Source organism: Manis javanica, chromosome 5 (genome assembly GCF_040802235.1).
Source record: "Manis javanica isolate MJ-LG chromosome 5, MJ_LKY, whole genome shotgun sequence".
NCBI classification, from domain to species: domain Eukaryota; kingdom Metazoa; phylum Chordata; class Mammalia; order Pholidota; family Manidae; genus Manis; species Manis javanica.
The window spans coordinates 86,566,670-86,582,476 of NC_133160.1; the positions used below are offsets into that span (position 1 = coordinate 86,566,670).

At 36.3% G+C, this 15,807-nt stretch overlaps 1 protein-coding gene across 2 annotated transcripts in view; it reads right to left on the minus strand.

Moving 5' to 3' along the window:
* Positions 1 to 15,807, minus strand: part of TET2 (tet methylcytosine dioxygenase 2) — a 160,365-nt gene that overhangs the window by 51,909 nt on the left and 92,649 nt on the right. Inside the window, exons 3-6 of one of the 2 annotated variants that reach the window (XM_037020089.2) lie at positions 6,651 to 10,093; positions 4,944 to 5,034; positions 3,431 to 3,524; positions 2,586 to 2,794 (exon numbers count right to left, since the gene is read on the minus strand). In XM_037020089.2, coding sequence (XP_036875984.2) covers positions 2,586 to 2,794; positions 3,431 to 3,524; positions 4,944 to 5,034; positions 6,651 to 10,047 — 3,791 coding nt within the window. In that variant the 5' untranslated portion in view covers positions 10,048 to 10,093. Of the gene's footprint in view, positions 1 to 2,585; positions 2,795 to 3,430; positions 3,525 to 4,943; positions 5,035 to 6,272; positions 10,094 to 15,807 lie in introns of those variants that run through there. The other variant, XR_012131634.1, reaches the window with a different exon arrangement.

A 15,807-nucleotide genomic window follows, 5' to 3' on the forward strand; every position in this document is an offset into this window, starting at 1 on the left:
AAATAAGTGTAACAGTATTATAAAATGTTGATAAATATTGTAGCTGTGTGATGAATCCATGGGATTCACTGTATTGCATTACTCCATTTACGTTTGTTTGAAAACTTTCATGATATAAAGTTTCTTTAAAAGTTTAACATCACCCAGCATGGTAGAAGGCATTTCTGACTTTGACTTTCTTATGACAGATACACTCCCACAACTCTTACTTGCCAAAAAAATACTGGTTAGGCTTAGTAATAAAATGGAAAATCTCAAAGGGAAAATCTTTAAAGGAGAAACAACAGCTGGTTTGGCTCAAAGGAAATGTAAAAATCCATTTTTGACTTTCCCACTGAAAGATGGCTCTCAGTTATTTTCTGGACTCACACTGGGTGGGTGTGGTCCACGCAGGCACTAGGGTCAGGAATGACCCAGTGATGAAGCTCACACAGCTCTCAACGTTAAAATGAGTCAGCAGCCCTGATTTGAGATTATACTGTGTTCTTGGCAAAAAGTCACAATTTTAACTTCTGTCAGACATAAATAAAATTTATTTTATGGGGTAACCGAAACTTAAAAACTATATCTGAGTGAAGTCCCTGTTGTCATTGGGTTAAGTGTCCATTTTAATCATGTATCTGAAGTATATTTTTTGTTTTGTTTTGTTTGGAGAACTCCAAATATGAGTAGCTCAAAGCTAAAACTTCATCTAAATAATTATTCATCATTACTTTGAAATTCTAGACAAGGACACGCAAAAGTATATAGATTGGCCTTTAAAAATACCTTAATAGTTGAAACTTAATTTTTAATAGTTTTGTATTCACCTCCTACTTAATGTAGTTAAAGAAATTATAATTTTTCTTAGACCCTGGCCCAGTCACTGTTCATGGTTTTCAAATGCAAAATGACACAATTTAGGAAAGTTCTTAACATAGAATTTCTTTCTATATGGCAGATTCGATTTTAGGCAATGATGTGTAAGCAATTAAGGAAAAGCCTTCAAGGAAAAAATACCAGTGATGTATAATATTAATGAAAATTAAGTCAATTACAAAAATATGAAATATAGATTGCATGAAACTTCAAGAAATTTACATGAAACTGTCACTTTCACAAGTTCTTCTGTGGTTTATGAAGTTCATCAGGTCTAAGAGGAAATCTACTTTAAAAAAAAAAAAGGAAACAAGGCCGTGGTACTGAATTCCTGAGAAAAATGCTATCACTAACATCAGCTCAAGGTGCCTTGACTTTCATTTTCTTTCTGATTAAAGATGCCCAAATACATTTATTTAAAGAAGTAAGAAAGGGTAAACTGAAGGGTATTTTACATCTAAAGCAATCCTTTGTAAGTTTATGAGTCACGTGGCATGAATCAGTGCTTCTACCTTCCAACAAATCATTTGTAAAAGTGGATTTATGGCAGTGGATTTACCATGACATTTTTTGAATCATTACCATAGAAAGCCAAGTCATACTTTCATATAGAAAAAATAACTTTCCTAAATAGACTATGTATAGTTGATCTGCACCCCTCCCTGCCATGATCCAGAGAGAGAGCCTACGTTAACATAAAGTCAGGCAAACCCCATCAGCTAGAGTCAGAATCAGCACAGAACAAATTTGGTTAGCAGTGGGCGGTGCAAGGAGCAGCTGAGTTTTTCTGTAAGCTCAGTAAACTATTCTGTAGGTAGGTGGATGCAGAGGAAAGGAGACTAAAGGAAGTGCAAAATTAAAATTATTTTAGAGTCAATTGGGAGGAAAATAACTACTGTAGGATTGCAGCATAGCACTGTAAATTTTTCTTTATTCTTTTAATGTGATACAGCACTAGCACATGAGAGGAAGAACAATGAAGCTTTCCTCAAGTTAAGATTTAAAACTCCTACCAGTGAATGAGGTTAAAAAACAGGTACAAATCACAAACAAAAACACACCAGGACCTGGATGCACTAAATATATTTAACTGTGTATTCCTATTCTCATATCTAAATTTTTGTATTCCTGGAAAGTAATCCATATCCATAGCCACGATTTTCTTGATTTTGTTTAGTAAAAATGGATGCAATTTTGATTACTACTGAGGAAATAATGAACTAGATAGAACTGCAATCAAAATCGGTTTGTTTCTACAAAACTTCTGCAGGCCTTGAATTTTTATGTTTGCTACATGTATATTAAGGTCCTTGACCTGGGGATCCTAAAGTTTCTCACCAAACTTACTGTTTCAGATACTGCAACGTGGAAGTGCTGTCAGTGCTTACTCATGTGGTGGTAAGCACACAAAAGAGTTGTCATTCGTAGGATTTGGACACAAAAATATTTTCAAGTTTATGGCATGACTGAGTTCATGTGTGTAGACAGACTTCCAGCAAGCTGCTCCTAACTAATGGCTAACTCTGTCTGAAGGTACAAAATATTAGTTAGTGAAACTACCTCAAATGATCCATGTTAGCAAATATAACTTCCTGTTGCATGACTGTGAAACAGCCATTTTGATCCCCATTTTATAAATGTAAAACTTCAGGATCGACTCTCCATTGAACCAATGATTAGGCTTTCCTATCAGTGGAAAGAGAGGAGCAAGCCCGGGCTTCACTTACTCTTCATTTAGCGCACACCGACGATTGGTGAGGGTGCCGTATTTCCGCAGCGTCTCCGTGAGCTCCGAGTAGAGTTTGTCAGCCAGAGACAGTGGGATTCCTTCCCATACCAGGATGAGAATCACGATCACCGCAGCCTCACAGGTGTGGCCAGCTCGCTCCCGCACCAAACACAGTAGCTTCTCCTCACTGCCGCTTCTGCGAACCACCTGTGCAGGTCACCATTCCACCCCAACACCCCCCACCCCAACCAAAACAAAACAAGGGTCACTTGCAGCAGATGAGAGCATTGATCTATGTATGTATATTTTTTTCACATCTGGGTCATAATTAGGGTAACATTTACCAGCACCAGCAATTTGCCTTTTGCTGCCCATCCACAAACTGGGGGCCTATGCTGGGGTCAGAACCAGGACAGATGCAGAAGTATTCAATGTTTAGCAGATCTAGCTGACTCCTGCATTAAAACCAGAGCTAGATGGAAGACGTGCAAGTCTTCTCCATAAAGTTTAAGGTTTTTATAAATGACAGTATCAAGATTGACTGAAGGCATTTAAAGGATTGAGGAGTACTTCTTCACATTCCAGGAAGAATTACACTAGCAGGCACTTGAATGGACCCTCTTTCTCACCATTCAATTCTTTCAATTAAATGTGGTTTGTGCATGATTTTAAAACTTGTCTGCCTTTGTCCTAAAGAGATAACACATAATAAACTATATATAAGTTATGTGCCTTTCAACTGGCATAAACGACTCTGAGCCAGGTCACCCAATTCTCAGGGTTAGACTAATGAATCAAATACCCAAGATTGAAGACCAAAGGCCCTTGTCAAGTTACACTTACCCATTTAGCAATAGGACATCCCTGAGAACTTTTGCCTTCTTTACCAGTATAGATGACTCTTTCAATCCTAATAGCTTTACCTTTCTGTCCAAACCTTAAAGAAATCCACAGAAACACACACACATAAAAATTAGCAAATGAATCTAAGAGGCAACCAACATATTGAATATTTGAGCATAATTTTATTCTATGACCACATCCTGAGAAATGAATGGTTCATTTTTAAAAAATAGGTCTAAGCCAAGCAAACTGGATAACAGCCTTTAAGCCTTGTATTTCTTCAGTATCAAAATATGTTGATTATTGTAATGAGTTATTTGAAATCATAGTTGGGTGAAAATAACGGGAAAGCTTACTTTTATACATAATATCACAAAGCACAAAGCTTTTTTAAGTTTGCTAAATTCAGCCTTGTAAGATATAGACTCTTTGATTTTTGTCCTTTTTTTAAATTTAGCTATTTTAAAACTTGGGGAAGCATAATAGCTTTTAGCTAGAATTACTCCTCAAAGAATCTCTCACATTTTTAAAAAGGAGGCTGGCAAATAACTAGTATCCAGCAATTTTGAAAATATAGGATAGTTCTAGAAAGAGATAATATTTTTCCCTTATGACCAAGGCACTTCACTACTTACTACTTGCTAAAAAGAAAAAAAAAAGTACTCTCTTTTTTTAAAGGGAAATTCACTATTTTGGCCAGGCTACTAGATGTTTTTTTTTAAAGGGAGTTTCTAGGTGTTAATTTAGAAATTAATAATTGGGAAATGGAGCAAGAATGATATGGAATATGTCCTTGCTGCCCAGAATGTCTCCTAATGTATTTTAGTGATAACACTGCCTACCTCTTAAAGAAAAGGCAACCTAGGATAGTAACAGCTCAGAACTGTGGATATCTATATGAAACTCTCTGCATTGATTATCTTGCTCCTAAGAGTCTTCTGCATGCAGGAGTAACTGTAAATTCAGGTAAATACTTGCATACCTGTGATTGACAGTAAAAAAAAATTGCAGCTATACATATAATCTGTCTCTATTTCTATTCAGTATTTCACACTTGTCCTGTGCTCATTAAGGGGCATTTTTAGAGATAACTACTCATTCATAACCTCTAGCTGAATTTAACTGAATGGTTCCTTTCTTCATACCACATTTCCACCTCTTTTCTCTTTGACACTCTAAAGTGGAAACGCCGGAGCGGGGTCTGTCTTTGCAGCCAGTGTCAGCACCCTTGTGCCTGGCAGGCTGGTTGGCTGGTTCTTGTTCGTGCCTGGGTTTTCTGGCATCCCTCTCAAAGTGGGCAGCCTGTGCCAGCTCGCAGACTATTAGTCCTGTCAAATATTGTGACTCTCTGGTGAATAGCACAGTGTGTACTGTTGGCAACCCTGGAATAGCTAAGCCTACTAATAATTACTCAGTTTACAATTGTTTACTGCTTTGTATGTGAAAGCTGAAAAAATTCTGACATATACAAAAGGATAAACGTTAATCTGCCCTGTGCCTTTGCGTTAATTACCTTTCTTCCATGATTTCTCTAATAGCTGCCACATTAGGACCTGCTCCTAGATGGGTATAAAAAGGACCTTCATCTTTTTCAATAATTTGCTCTGTTGAGATAATAGAAGATTATTATTTTAGACCTCAATTATACTAAATATAAAGGCTACATCCACAAAGCTTATCCCCCAACTGCACATTAAGGGCCCTAAATGTGACTTTAAACATTTTTCTTCTTTAAAATGAGTAAATTGATGGAGTAATCTATTAGAAAATGTGCGAAATAATTAAGTATATGTACATGCTGGTGGTTGGATAAAAATATTGTTACATTTCAGATATGGGATAAGAAATTATTTATTTTAAATCAAATAAGTGGAACTGAACAAAATAGTGAGGGAATTAGAATATATTATATGTAAGATTAACTGCAATCCAATATTTTAAAGTGAAAAAAAAATCACTAACTGGAAGCCTGCCTGCTGCCTCAATATTAAAAGATTAAAAATAAAATTTCCTGTCTTATCTCACCCCAGGATATTGATCAGTTTAATTGTCAAGATACCTTTTTCTCCTTGTTTCCCCACAATATTTAATTACTATTTTTAAAATAAAACTGAATCCAGACCCATATTTGTATGTACTTTGGAACAATTGTGATGAGAGAAAATACTGGAGAGAGGGTCAGGTAAAAGAGGCTTTTTTGTAAACTATCGCAGATGAAAAGTGGGGAGAAAAAGGGTTAGGGTGATAGAAGAAGGGAGTGAGGATGATTATAACTTACCTACTAGCACCTATGGCATGTGCAGCACATTAGCCCAGGGAGGCAACCTAACATTAACCACACACAAAGGGGCAGGATGGATCCTCCCTCCATTCTTCAATAAAACGTGGGCCGTCCCATTGTAAGAGGAACATGGGGTGGGTGGACCAGTAGCCACACTAGTTTAACATACATTTTTTCAAATGCCTCCTGTTGTATCCAAGTAACTATAATTAGGACCTAAATACATCTGCAACCATCAGCAAAATGTTCCCCTATTACAACAGAACTATCACGTTACTTGATTTTTAACAAAAAGGTGTTCAAAAAAGAAAAGGAAATGACATATTTTCTATCAAAAAGATGAAACTTTAACAAAAAAATATAATAAAGAATGAACATAAATCCCATGTTTTAAGTATATAAATGGAGAAAGGACAACTTTATGAATATTCAGAACTTCAGCCTTACAATTTCCTCTAACTCACCAAGATTGAAGATAATAAATTCCCCTATATCTAGAAATTAATCTTGTAAAGCAACTAATACATTCAACCTTGAATAAAAAATATTAAAAGTTCCTACATGAGTTTGCACATGGCAGTTATTTTCTCAGATGTTTTTAATGCCTGGCTTTCTCTCCGGTAGATGATATACAAAGAGTTACATAGATTGGTTATTCTAAAACAGAGACTTTTATATTTTAAAGGGTTTGAGTATTGTAGAAAATGAGCATGCACAATGGTGTTAACTTTTTGGGAAAGCTGAATATAAGTGAAGTTCTCTCCACAGCACAAGCATCTGTAATTTAAAGACAAGAAATGTAAGCTTCAGATTTTTATGAGCCTTTACAAATTGCTGCCAGACTCAAGACTGAAAAAAAGAAAGAAAATCCCATATCTGAAGATAAATTTGCTAATTCTGGATAAACACCATGTGTCTCGGGACATTTCTGGCACTTACCTACACATCTGCATGATGGGAAATCATACTGAGTCTTGACAGGTGTATCCAATAAATTTTTTATAGGCGTGTCTAGTAACTTGGAAGGTGACTCTAAAAAATTATTGAGAACAGAACCAGCTGTTCTTTTGGTTGGTGTCTTTTCTGAAGGAGTCGCTTGTTGCTCTAAAGCTGGGGTGTGGCCATCAAGCTCTGCAGCAGTGGTTTGTCTTGTTAGAACTGTGACTGGTCCTGACATTTCAACTTTTACTTGTTTCTGTGATTTGAGAGTGAGAGCCTTATGGTCAAATAATGATTTGACCTGGAACTGCTTCAGATGTTGCTCCATGGTCTCTAGGATGCTCCTTTGCTGCACATTATCACAGCTTGGAGGTGGAATCTCTTGCTTGGTGATCTTTTTCCACGTTTTATTTTCTGGCTGTGCTGACATGGGGTGCATACAGGCATGAGGCTTGGATCCAGGTTCAACCTTAACTGGCCTGTGCATCTGATTAGGGCGAGACCCCATTTGGGGTTGTGTGTGCTGCTGTTCTTGCTTCTGTAAGAGGTGCCACCTCAGAGCTGCATGCTTTTGAATGTCCTTCTGGGGAGGGGTCTGAACGTGACTGCCTCCCTGATCAGGCACAGAGAATGCATTTGCTTGGCTTTGCATCAGGTGCCTTTGCTGAGTGAGTTGTACAGCTTGATGGCCAGAAATATCTTGGTTTCTACTTTTATATCCCCGTAGAACTGAAACTTGTTGAGGCTTCTCCTGTTCTTGAAAGCACCTGGGAAGAACATCTTGCTTTGAGGTCACATTATTTGGAAAATATTGCATGTGATGCAGATTTGGAGTCTTGTTTCCTGCAATGAGTTCAGAATGTATAGTCTGTTCTTTATTCTCTGGAGCTAGGTGGGTATTGTTTGAACAAGAAATCTGCACCGTGTTTGCATTTGATTTCACACTGTGACCATAGGGGGAATTTCTACTATTCACATTCTGTACTTGTTCCAATCCCATATGGGTGTTTTGAGTCTGGAACTCACTTGATTTCAAATACTGATTTTCACTGTGAACGAATCCTTCCACTTTAACCTGGCTAAAGAATGACCCTTTTTTTAGCTGATCGTTGTTGCCTTGGGGATGAAGAAGAGTCTGAGGCATTTGTTCTTTATTCCTCATTTGTAATTTTTGCTGCTGCTGCTGGATTTGGGAGAGATGTAGGTTTGGGGATGGTTGTGTTTGTGCTGCCTGTGTATGAGGCTTATGTTGCAAAAGGTGTGAGTTTGAGAATGGCTCAGTTTCTGAAGCCTGTTGATTCAAGTGCTGTTTTAAAGTCAGGGGCATGAGTTTTTCAGCTTGAGGATCTGGTTTTTGTTGAAAATGACATCTAGGAGCACACGGTGACTGTGTGTGAGCTTCAGGTGAAGGATTTGTCTTGGAAAATTGCAGCTGGAGTGAGGATTTTGGGAACTGGAGATGATGGTCCACTGTCCTTTGAGACTGTGCTTGATGCATCTCAATTTGGTACTTTTGGGGCCTCTGCTCTTGTTTCATTATTTTCTGGATGTAAGCTTGCCCTGGGTGCCCCCCAGGTATGTTGGAATTTCCAGTGTATTGTTTGGAGGTCATTTGATTGGAGGGATTGTTGTGATACTGAAGAATTGACCGGAGTGATGCCTTGTTACATTTTAGATGGGATTCTGCTTGATGAAAATGAGGGGCCTTCAATTCAATCCACCCGGGTCTTAGATAGGGCTGTCCTGGGAGCACAGGATCTTGTGCTTTTTCCTTGTCTCGACCCTTCCAAATCTCTTGCTCTTTGTGTCCCATGAACTGTTGACAGTGGTCCTGTGGATTTCCACTACTGCCAAGAATTGGTGAGTTATGCTTGAGATGTTCTGAGATTTGTCTTGTTTTCTCAGAACACAATGGAACAGTCATTGTCTCTGGAGTCCGTATGTCATTCTTGTTAACACCGTTATTCTGAGGTCTTTCTGGAAGCATCAGAGAGTGGTTGGATAGGTGTGTAGATGGACTGGGACTCTGGGGTGATGGTGCCTCAAGCTGACCCTCTATTTTTACTTCCCTTAACAGGGTTGTGTGGCTTTCGCTGGGGTAGCCATGGTGTTCTTCCAAAACCCCATCATTCAGAGTGCCATTTCCTTCTGAAGGAAGCTGAGGAACCTGCAGAAGAGGAAGAGGTGGGGAAAGAAGCAATTGTGATGGTGGGGGTGTGGTAGGGGCAGAAAAGGAATCCTTAGTGAACACTGAGCTTTGCTTGAAGTAAGCACCATTTATGTCATTTTGCTTTAAATACCGCTCAGAGCTGCCACCAGGAGCCTGCAAATTGCTGCTGGAAACTGAACAGAATTCTTCACCAGACACTAGCTTTATGGTTCCTTGGATGTTACTATTTTCTGCAGGAGATGGGCATATCTTGAAAACTGACTTTTGCTCTGGTTTCTGAAAGGGACAGGTGCCTAGCAGCACAGCTGGTTTACTGGCATTATCAGCATCGCGGGCCTCAGTCAGCACTGCAGCTGGCTCTGGAGGCAGCTCGGAGTTCGAGGTCTGTGGGAAGTTGATCTGCCCTGAGGTATGCGATGGGTGAGTGATCTCACAGGACAACTCATTAGTAGCCTGACTGTTAATGGCATGTATGTGAGATGTGGTTTTCTGCACCGCAACGGAAACACAATCTGGATAATATTGAGAGAGTGTTTTTTCCAGGAGTTCACCATGTGTGTTTTCCATGGAAGAGGCAGAAACTGTAGCACCATTAGGCATTAGCACTGCCTTGTTTTTAAGAAGTAATACAATGTTCTTGTCATGATAGTTAGCACTTTTCTCTTCCTGCCCATTCAGAATCTGAAGCTCTGGATTTTCAGACCCGCTGCAGTTATGTGTTGAAAAACTGGTGAAATTTTTTACTGCATTTTCTTGGACTACAGAGCTCACAGATTCTCTTTTGTCACTTAAATTGGAGACACTTCGTTGACTGCTGCGTTTGCCTGGATTTCTTTCTTGGCTTTCCCCGAAGTTCCTTCTTTCGCCATTAGCATTTTGGTCTTGTTTCAATTTCTTGTTCTGATGGAGCCCAGAGAGAGAAGGTTCACTAACTGTGCGTTTTATTCCTCCATTTTGCAAACACTTGGAATACCCTCTACCTTCTTGTACCAAGTCCGGACTCACACGACTGTTCTGGCTGCGCTTCATGTGGGGTATTCCATGGTAACTTTTGAGAGACTGCCACTTGGTGTCTCCATTTACTTCTGGCCAAAGCCTCTCAGTTAATGGGCTTCCATTCTGGAACTTGATAGCCAGAGGTTCGGTCTGGCAAATGGGAGAAGGAGATGGTGTCAGGAATGGACTGAGTCTGTTGCCCACAACATGGTTGGTTCTGTCCTGTTCCATCAGGCTTGCTTCGGGGCCATCCACGAGGCTGCCCTCTCAAGGATTTCTAAAGAGCATGGAAGCAAAGATTAAAGTTCATTAATATATACCCAACACCAATAATACATCTTAGAGACCGATCATAGCATTAATAATACTGGAATTCCTAGACACAGTAAACTGTGATACTCATTTTATGCTTCAGAGTGAAGACCAATGGCTACTCAGCAAATGATTATTCTTGTCTTCCCAGCAACTCTTAAATAGTTATGATCATGGAAAATAAAGATAATCAAAATCACTAGCTAATGAGGGAAGTTCATACTATATTAGTAATTACTATCAACTTCCTTCCCAAATAATTCTTTTTGTCAGCATGCTAAGAACAATAAAGGCTACCTCCCTCCTTTCTTCTCTAGCACCCTTACATATCCAATCACTTGCTAAGTTCTACCAATTCCATTTCCTATATATTCCTTGAATAATCTTCACTCTGACATGGTAGCTAGATCTACATTGCCTCGTGATCTCCTGCAGTAGCTTTTTAAAGGGTTTCTCCCTTAGCCCAGCCTGTCTTCTCTGCAGTCCTTCAAGGCTCCTTAAATTGGTATCAAAGGAATGTTCTACAGTGTAAATCTATATTATACCCTGCCTTACATACTTTAGGGGCTCTGTATTGTCTGAATTCGTAGTTCACAAACTCTTTCAACCCAAACACTCCTGAAAGATAAGGTATATGCCCTTTACCATTAATATCCCAGGGGATGGGTAGGGGTGCAAAGCGTAGTTGATGACATACCTTTCCAGGTGACTATATTTTTCTCTATAGGGGCTGGCTACCCATTTCTATTGAGAATTCCTGCCATATGCATACTTCTTTTTTTCTCTCCTTCTCATCCTCTCACAGTTTATACTGCAACTCTAACAACAGCTTATAAATACCCAAACGGCTTTAAAGTACCAAATAGTAAGCTGTTTCAGACCTCCATGCTGTTGTTTTGTCTGTCTAGCATGCCTTTTTAGTACTCTTATTTGCTAGTGATTCTTGTGCATCCCTCTAACACTCAGGTATTACTTCCTCTAGGAGCTCCTTTGATTTTCCAAAAAAATTTGTCACTCCCATTTCCATGCCACTTCTGTACCTTGTATTTGGTCTACCATGGAACAGATCACCTGACTTGTATTTTGTTTGTTCTCCCTTACTGGACTCCTTAAGACTACTCCACTCTCTTCATTTCTGTACTTAGTATGGGGTGAACATCAAAACAGTTTCAGTAGATTGATATAAATTTGCTCATCTTCTGATCATTTCTTCATTCATTCAAACATTTTTGAGACCAATAGTGATAGAAATTTCAAAGTCTAAATGATAAGGAAAGCAGGAATAAATGGGTGCTAAAAGACATGAATAACCTACAAAGTGAATGCTGCCCCATTCATGTTATAGTTATGCTTTGTTTTCCCACAGTTCTTCTCATTACATTCATTTTAAGGATGTAAGTAGAAAAGAAAAATCAAGACTATTTTCCCTTTGGGCTATAAAAAACTCTATTAAGATAGCCATTGCTTACTAACCAAGACAAATGAAACAGAGGAAAAAAACAAGATATACATATTGGAAAGCAGTATTAAAGTTATAATTTGCAGATAAGATTATATGCTAACCATGAAAATCAACTGAAAAACTGTTACAGTTGATGAGAATTTAGTAAAGTAGCTGAAGAAAAAAATCAATAGCCTTGATATATGTAAGCAACAAGAAGTAAGAAGCTTTAGTGGAATAAAATACTGTAATAGAAAAAATATTCTTAAAATACTAGGGGTAAATTTAAACATGAAAGACCTATTTGAATAAAACTTTAAAAGAATACCAAGGGATACACAAAAACAAAACTAGTTAGAAAGATAGTATAATATGTTCTCCTATAGTTGTCAAATTAATCTATTCATTTAATGTACTCTCAATAAAAATACCAGCAGAATGTTTTGAGAAATTAAAGAAGCTGACTCTAAAGTTCATGTGGAAATAGAAACAAGTTGGATAGCCAGGAATAATCTGAAAAAGAATTGCATTGGATCTGGGCAGGGTAGTAGCCAAGTTAAAAGATATTAAAAAGCAACAAAAGCTACTGTACTTAAAATTAGCATGTTTGTGCACATCAATAGATAACAGAATGTTAATAAGACCAATGGAATAGAATAGAATATCGAGAAATAGATCTAAACACAGTAATATAGCATAAGGCAAATGATGACATTTCAAAGAAATCATGATTGGATAGTCTTCAGAAAAAATGATAAAGTTGGATCTATCTGTTACATTTTATACCAAAATAAGTTGTAGATGGACTTAGCATTTGGATATGGAAAAACAAAACCCTACAAAAATTTAAAATATTCTGAGAAAACTTAAGAAAAAATAATCTAATAACTAAATTCTTTGTGACAAAATCTAGGAGCCATACAAGATGAGAAAGTTCAGTACAATTTATGCAGGCAAATATAAACACATAAGCAAGGTTAAAAGTAATATAAAACTTTCAACATATAGGAGTCATGCAAATTGACAAGGAAAAGACCAACCACCAAATAGAAAAATGAGCAAATGACATGGGCAATTCACAGAAAATAAAATGCAAATGACTCTTAAATAGTTAAAAAAAATGTCCAGTATCACTCATAAAAAGAAATGCATATTAAAACTGCAACAGTTTACTACAGTTTTTTTCTCAAATTGGCAAAGATCAAAAAGTGTGATAACACACTATGTTGATAAGCATGTGGGGAAACAGACCCTCTCCTGCATGCTTCTTGGGAGTTAAAACTAATACAAATACCATGGAGTACAATTAAGCAATATCTACAGAATTTCACAGAAACTTTTTTTGACCCTTCAGTTTTAAGAACTTATCTAACAAATACACTCACATATATGTGTTAAATGATATATACACAATCTTTTGCAATAGCAAAAGGTTGGAAATAACCTGTATTTTCAGATGGAGATATTTCCAAGTAAGTATATAAAATAAAGCAAGCTGAAAAATAGTTATGTATAAGAATGTCACAATATGTACATTTACAAAATAAATATAAAATCAGCTCTGGGAAAATATACAACAAATTAGTAGTAATACTTGGCCTCCAGAAAAGGAATGGGGAAGCTGGAGAATAGCACTGCAAGGGAGATTGTTTTCGACTCTGTCATTTTTATAACTGCTAAGCATGTGTGTATCAGTAAATTTTAAATTAAAAAGTCATAATTTCAATTGGATAAAGAAAAACAACACAGCCAAATGATGTCTCTATTTCTGCTGGACCTACTTATTTCTAAATTTTAAGAAATGGATAGATATGCACAGCCACTGGTCACATATGGCTAATGAGGCTAAATGTGTTTAGCCCAAATTAAGATGTGGTGTAAATGTAAATCCACACTGGGTTTGAAAGATCCTACTGTACTGTAGACAAAAAAATAAAATACCTTGATTTTTAGAAATAGTATTATTTCAACATATAGTAAATATTTTGGATATAAAAGTAAAATGTAAAAATATCATTTAATTGATTTTCTTTTTGCTTGTTTTAACATAAGTACTGGAAAAGTTTCAAGTGTCTATATGGCTTATGTTGTACTTTTATTGGACAGCTCTAAGCTAATGTTCTTAATCATCAATAACCATTAATAAAAAAACTATAGGTTCTAGAATCATGAAAATAGATTTGTATTCTTTGATGTAAGAAGCTCCTCCAGAATCAGAGGCACTACTACTTTTCAAATTTAGGAGCTTGGAAATAAGCCTAGATAAATCCTTCATACACTAGGTCAATTAGCTTTCTAAATATTACAACAAAAATGCCTTGTTAACTGTAAAAAATACTCCAATCAAAAAGTATTTACATGTACATACATGCATACATTTGTGTTATGTTACATATTATTTAAAACTTGCAGGCTCCATATACAATATATATTTTCCTCAATTTTCTAGATATAAAATATCTTAAGCATTTAATACTTTATTCTTTATTATGATCCATTCCACTTAATTTGGACATTCTTTAAAGTGTCAAGGGCAGAACTACAATAGATGGAGTTTGCAAATCTTTTATGAGCAAATTAATAGCTCTTAAAAAGAAATGAAGGTGACTTAAAATAAAATTTATTTCAGTATGTAGTTTTAAATTCAATACTATTTTAAACACTAATTTAAACTTACTATCAGAACTACTCTATGACAGCAATTCCTTTATTGAGTACAACCACTGGATGTGAAAAGTCAAATGGTTAACTTTTTCAGGGAGGACAGGAAAATTATATATGATCGCTTCACTTTAGAATGAGGATAATTTGTTATTGGTCTATTAATATGATTCAGAAAACTCAAACCAATAAAGTGTTATTTTAGAGGGAGGGAAAAAAGGACATATTTTGTTTGACTTCAATATGTCCTAAACCATATTTTTTATGATATACCCTGGAATATTACCTCATCCAGTAATACACTTGTTCAGCACCTTGTGGTTTTATACTGACACTGGCAAGCATTAGTTAATTTTAATTAAGAAAGAAAAAAACCAGATCTGCTTATTGTAGAAATACTGAAAAAGCTTTCATGCTGTACTTTTTACACTGTCATTTGTACAAAGTTGTTCCAAGTTTAAAGAAGTCAATCATTTAAGTATTACACAACAATTTTTCCAAGACGATTTTTTGTAGATGTGTACCTGGAAAAATCAGTGAAAACAGACTTAGTAGGTTTTTTTTTTTTTTTACAAATTTGGGGGGAAAAGGAAATTTTTTATTAAGTTTTTTTTTGACTTAATGTAAATTTTGCTGTAGAGGTATTTTTGTGTGACATTCGTTTTGCTTTCTGAGACTAACAGAATTGAGAAATTCTGTTAATAACTGCTTTAGAAGTGCCTGATATAAGTATTTTGAATTCTTGTAATTTTTTTGAGATGGAGATTAAATATCCTTTATTTTTTCATACACCAGAGAGCATTTAATTAATATGATATTCAGTACCAATCAGGATACTATTCCTCTGTGCAACTGAATATTCAAATAGTTTTTGAAGTAATGATATTTATTGAAAGTTTGTATATGGTAATTTATGCCAAATAAAAATGCGATCTAGTTTAAGCCAAATAAAATTGTATCCATAAAAATCAGGAAAGAGGATTTTCATTTTAGAATGAGACTTAATTTTACAATAGAGACAGTGACTCACAAAGAGGACATTAGCCAATCAAAAGTCAGGCATCGATTTTTTTTTAAACTGTTATGAAGTTTATATGCAAGAGCACAGACAGAAGAGCCTTTGGTAAACCTGGAAAGGAGGACTGGTTAAACTTATCCAGGGATATTTTTAGGATATCAATATTTCATGTTATAGCATCTAATTACAATTTAAAGATGAAGAGCAAGCTTTTAACATATTCCTTAAGAGATGCTCTTAGGCACCACAGCTGATTTCAAGCTATCAACTTCCAGATCATGAAATTCCTGAAAACTTCACAACCTGTTCTCACAGATTGTTAGGAGCTGGTTCTAACTACACTATTTTCAGAGCTATCAAAATATCTACAAATCATTAATCATTATTACATCCTTTTTCTTTTCAAAAATAGAATGAAACTTCCCTGAGATCAAATACATGCCATATTCTTTCAGTAGTCTTCCGTATTTCCAGAATAGTACTGGACAAACAGCTTGTGCTAGTAGACCTATTAAACAGCATTTCAAACCGTTCACAGGTTGAGAAATTTTTAAATGAT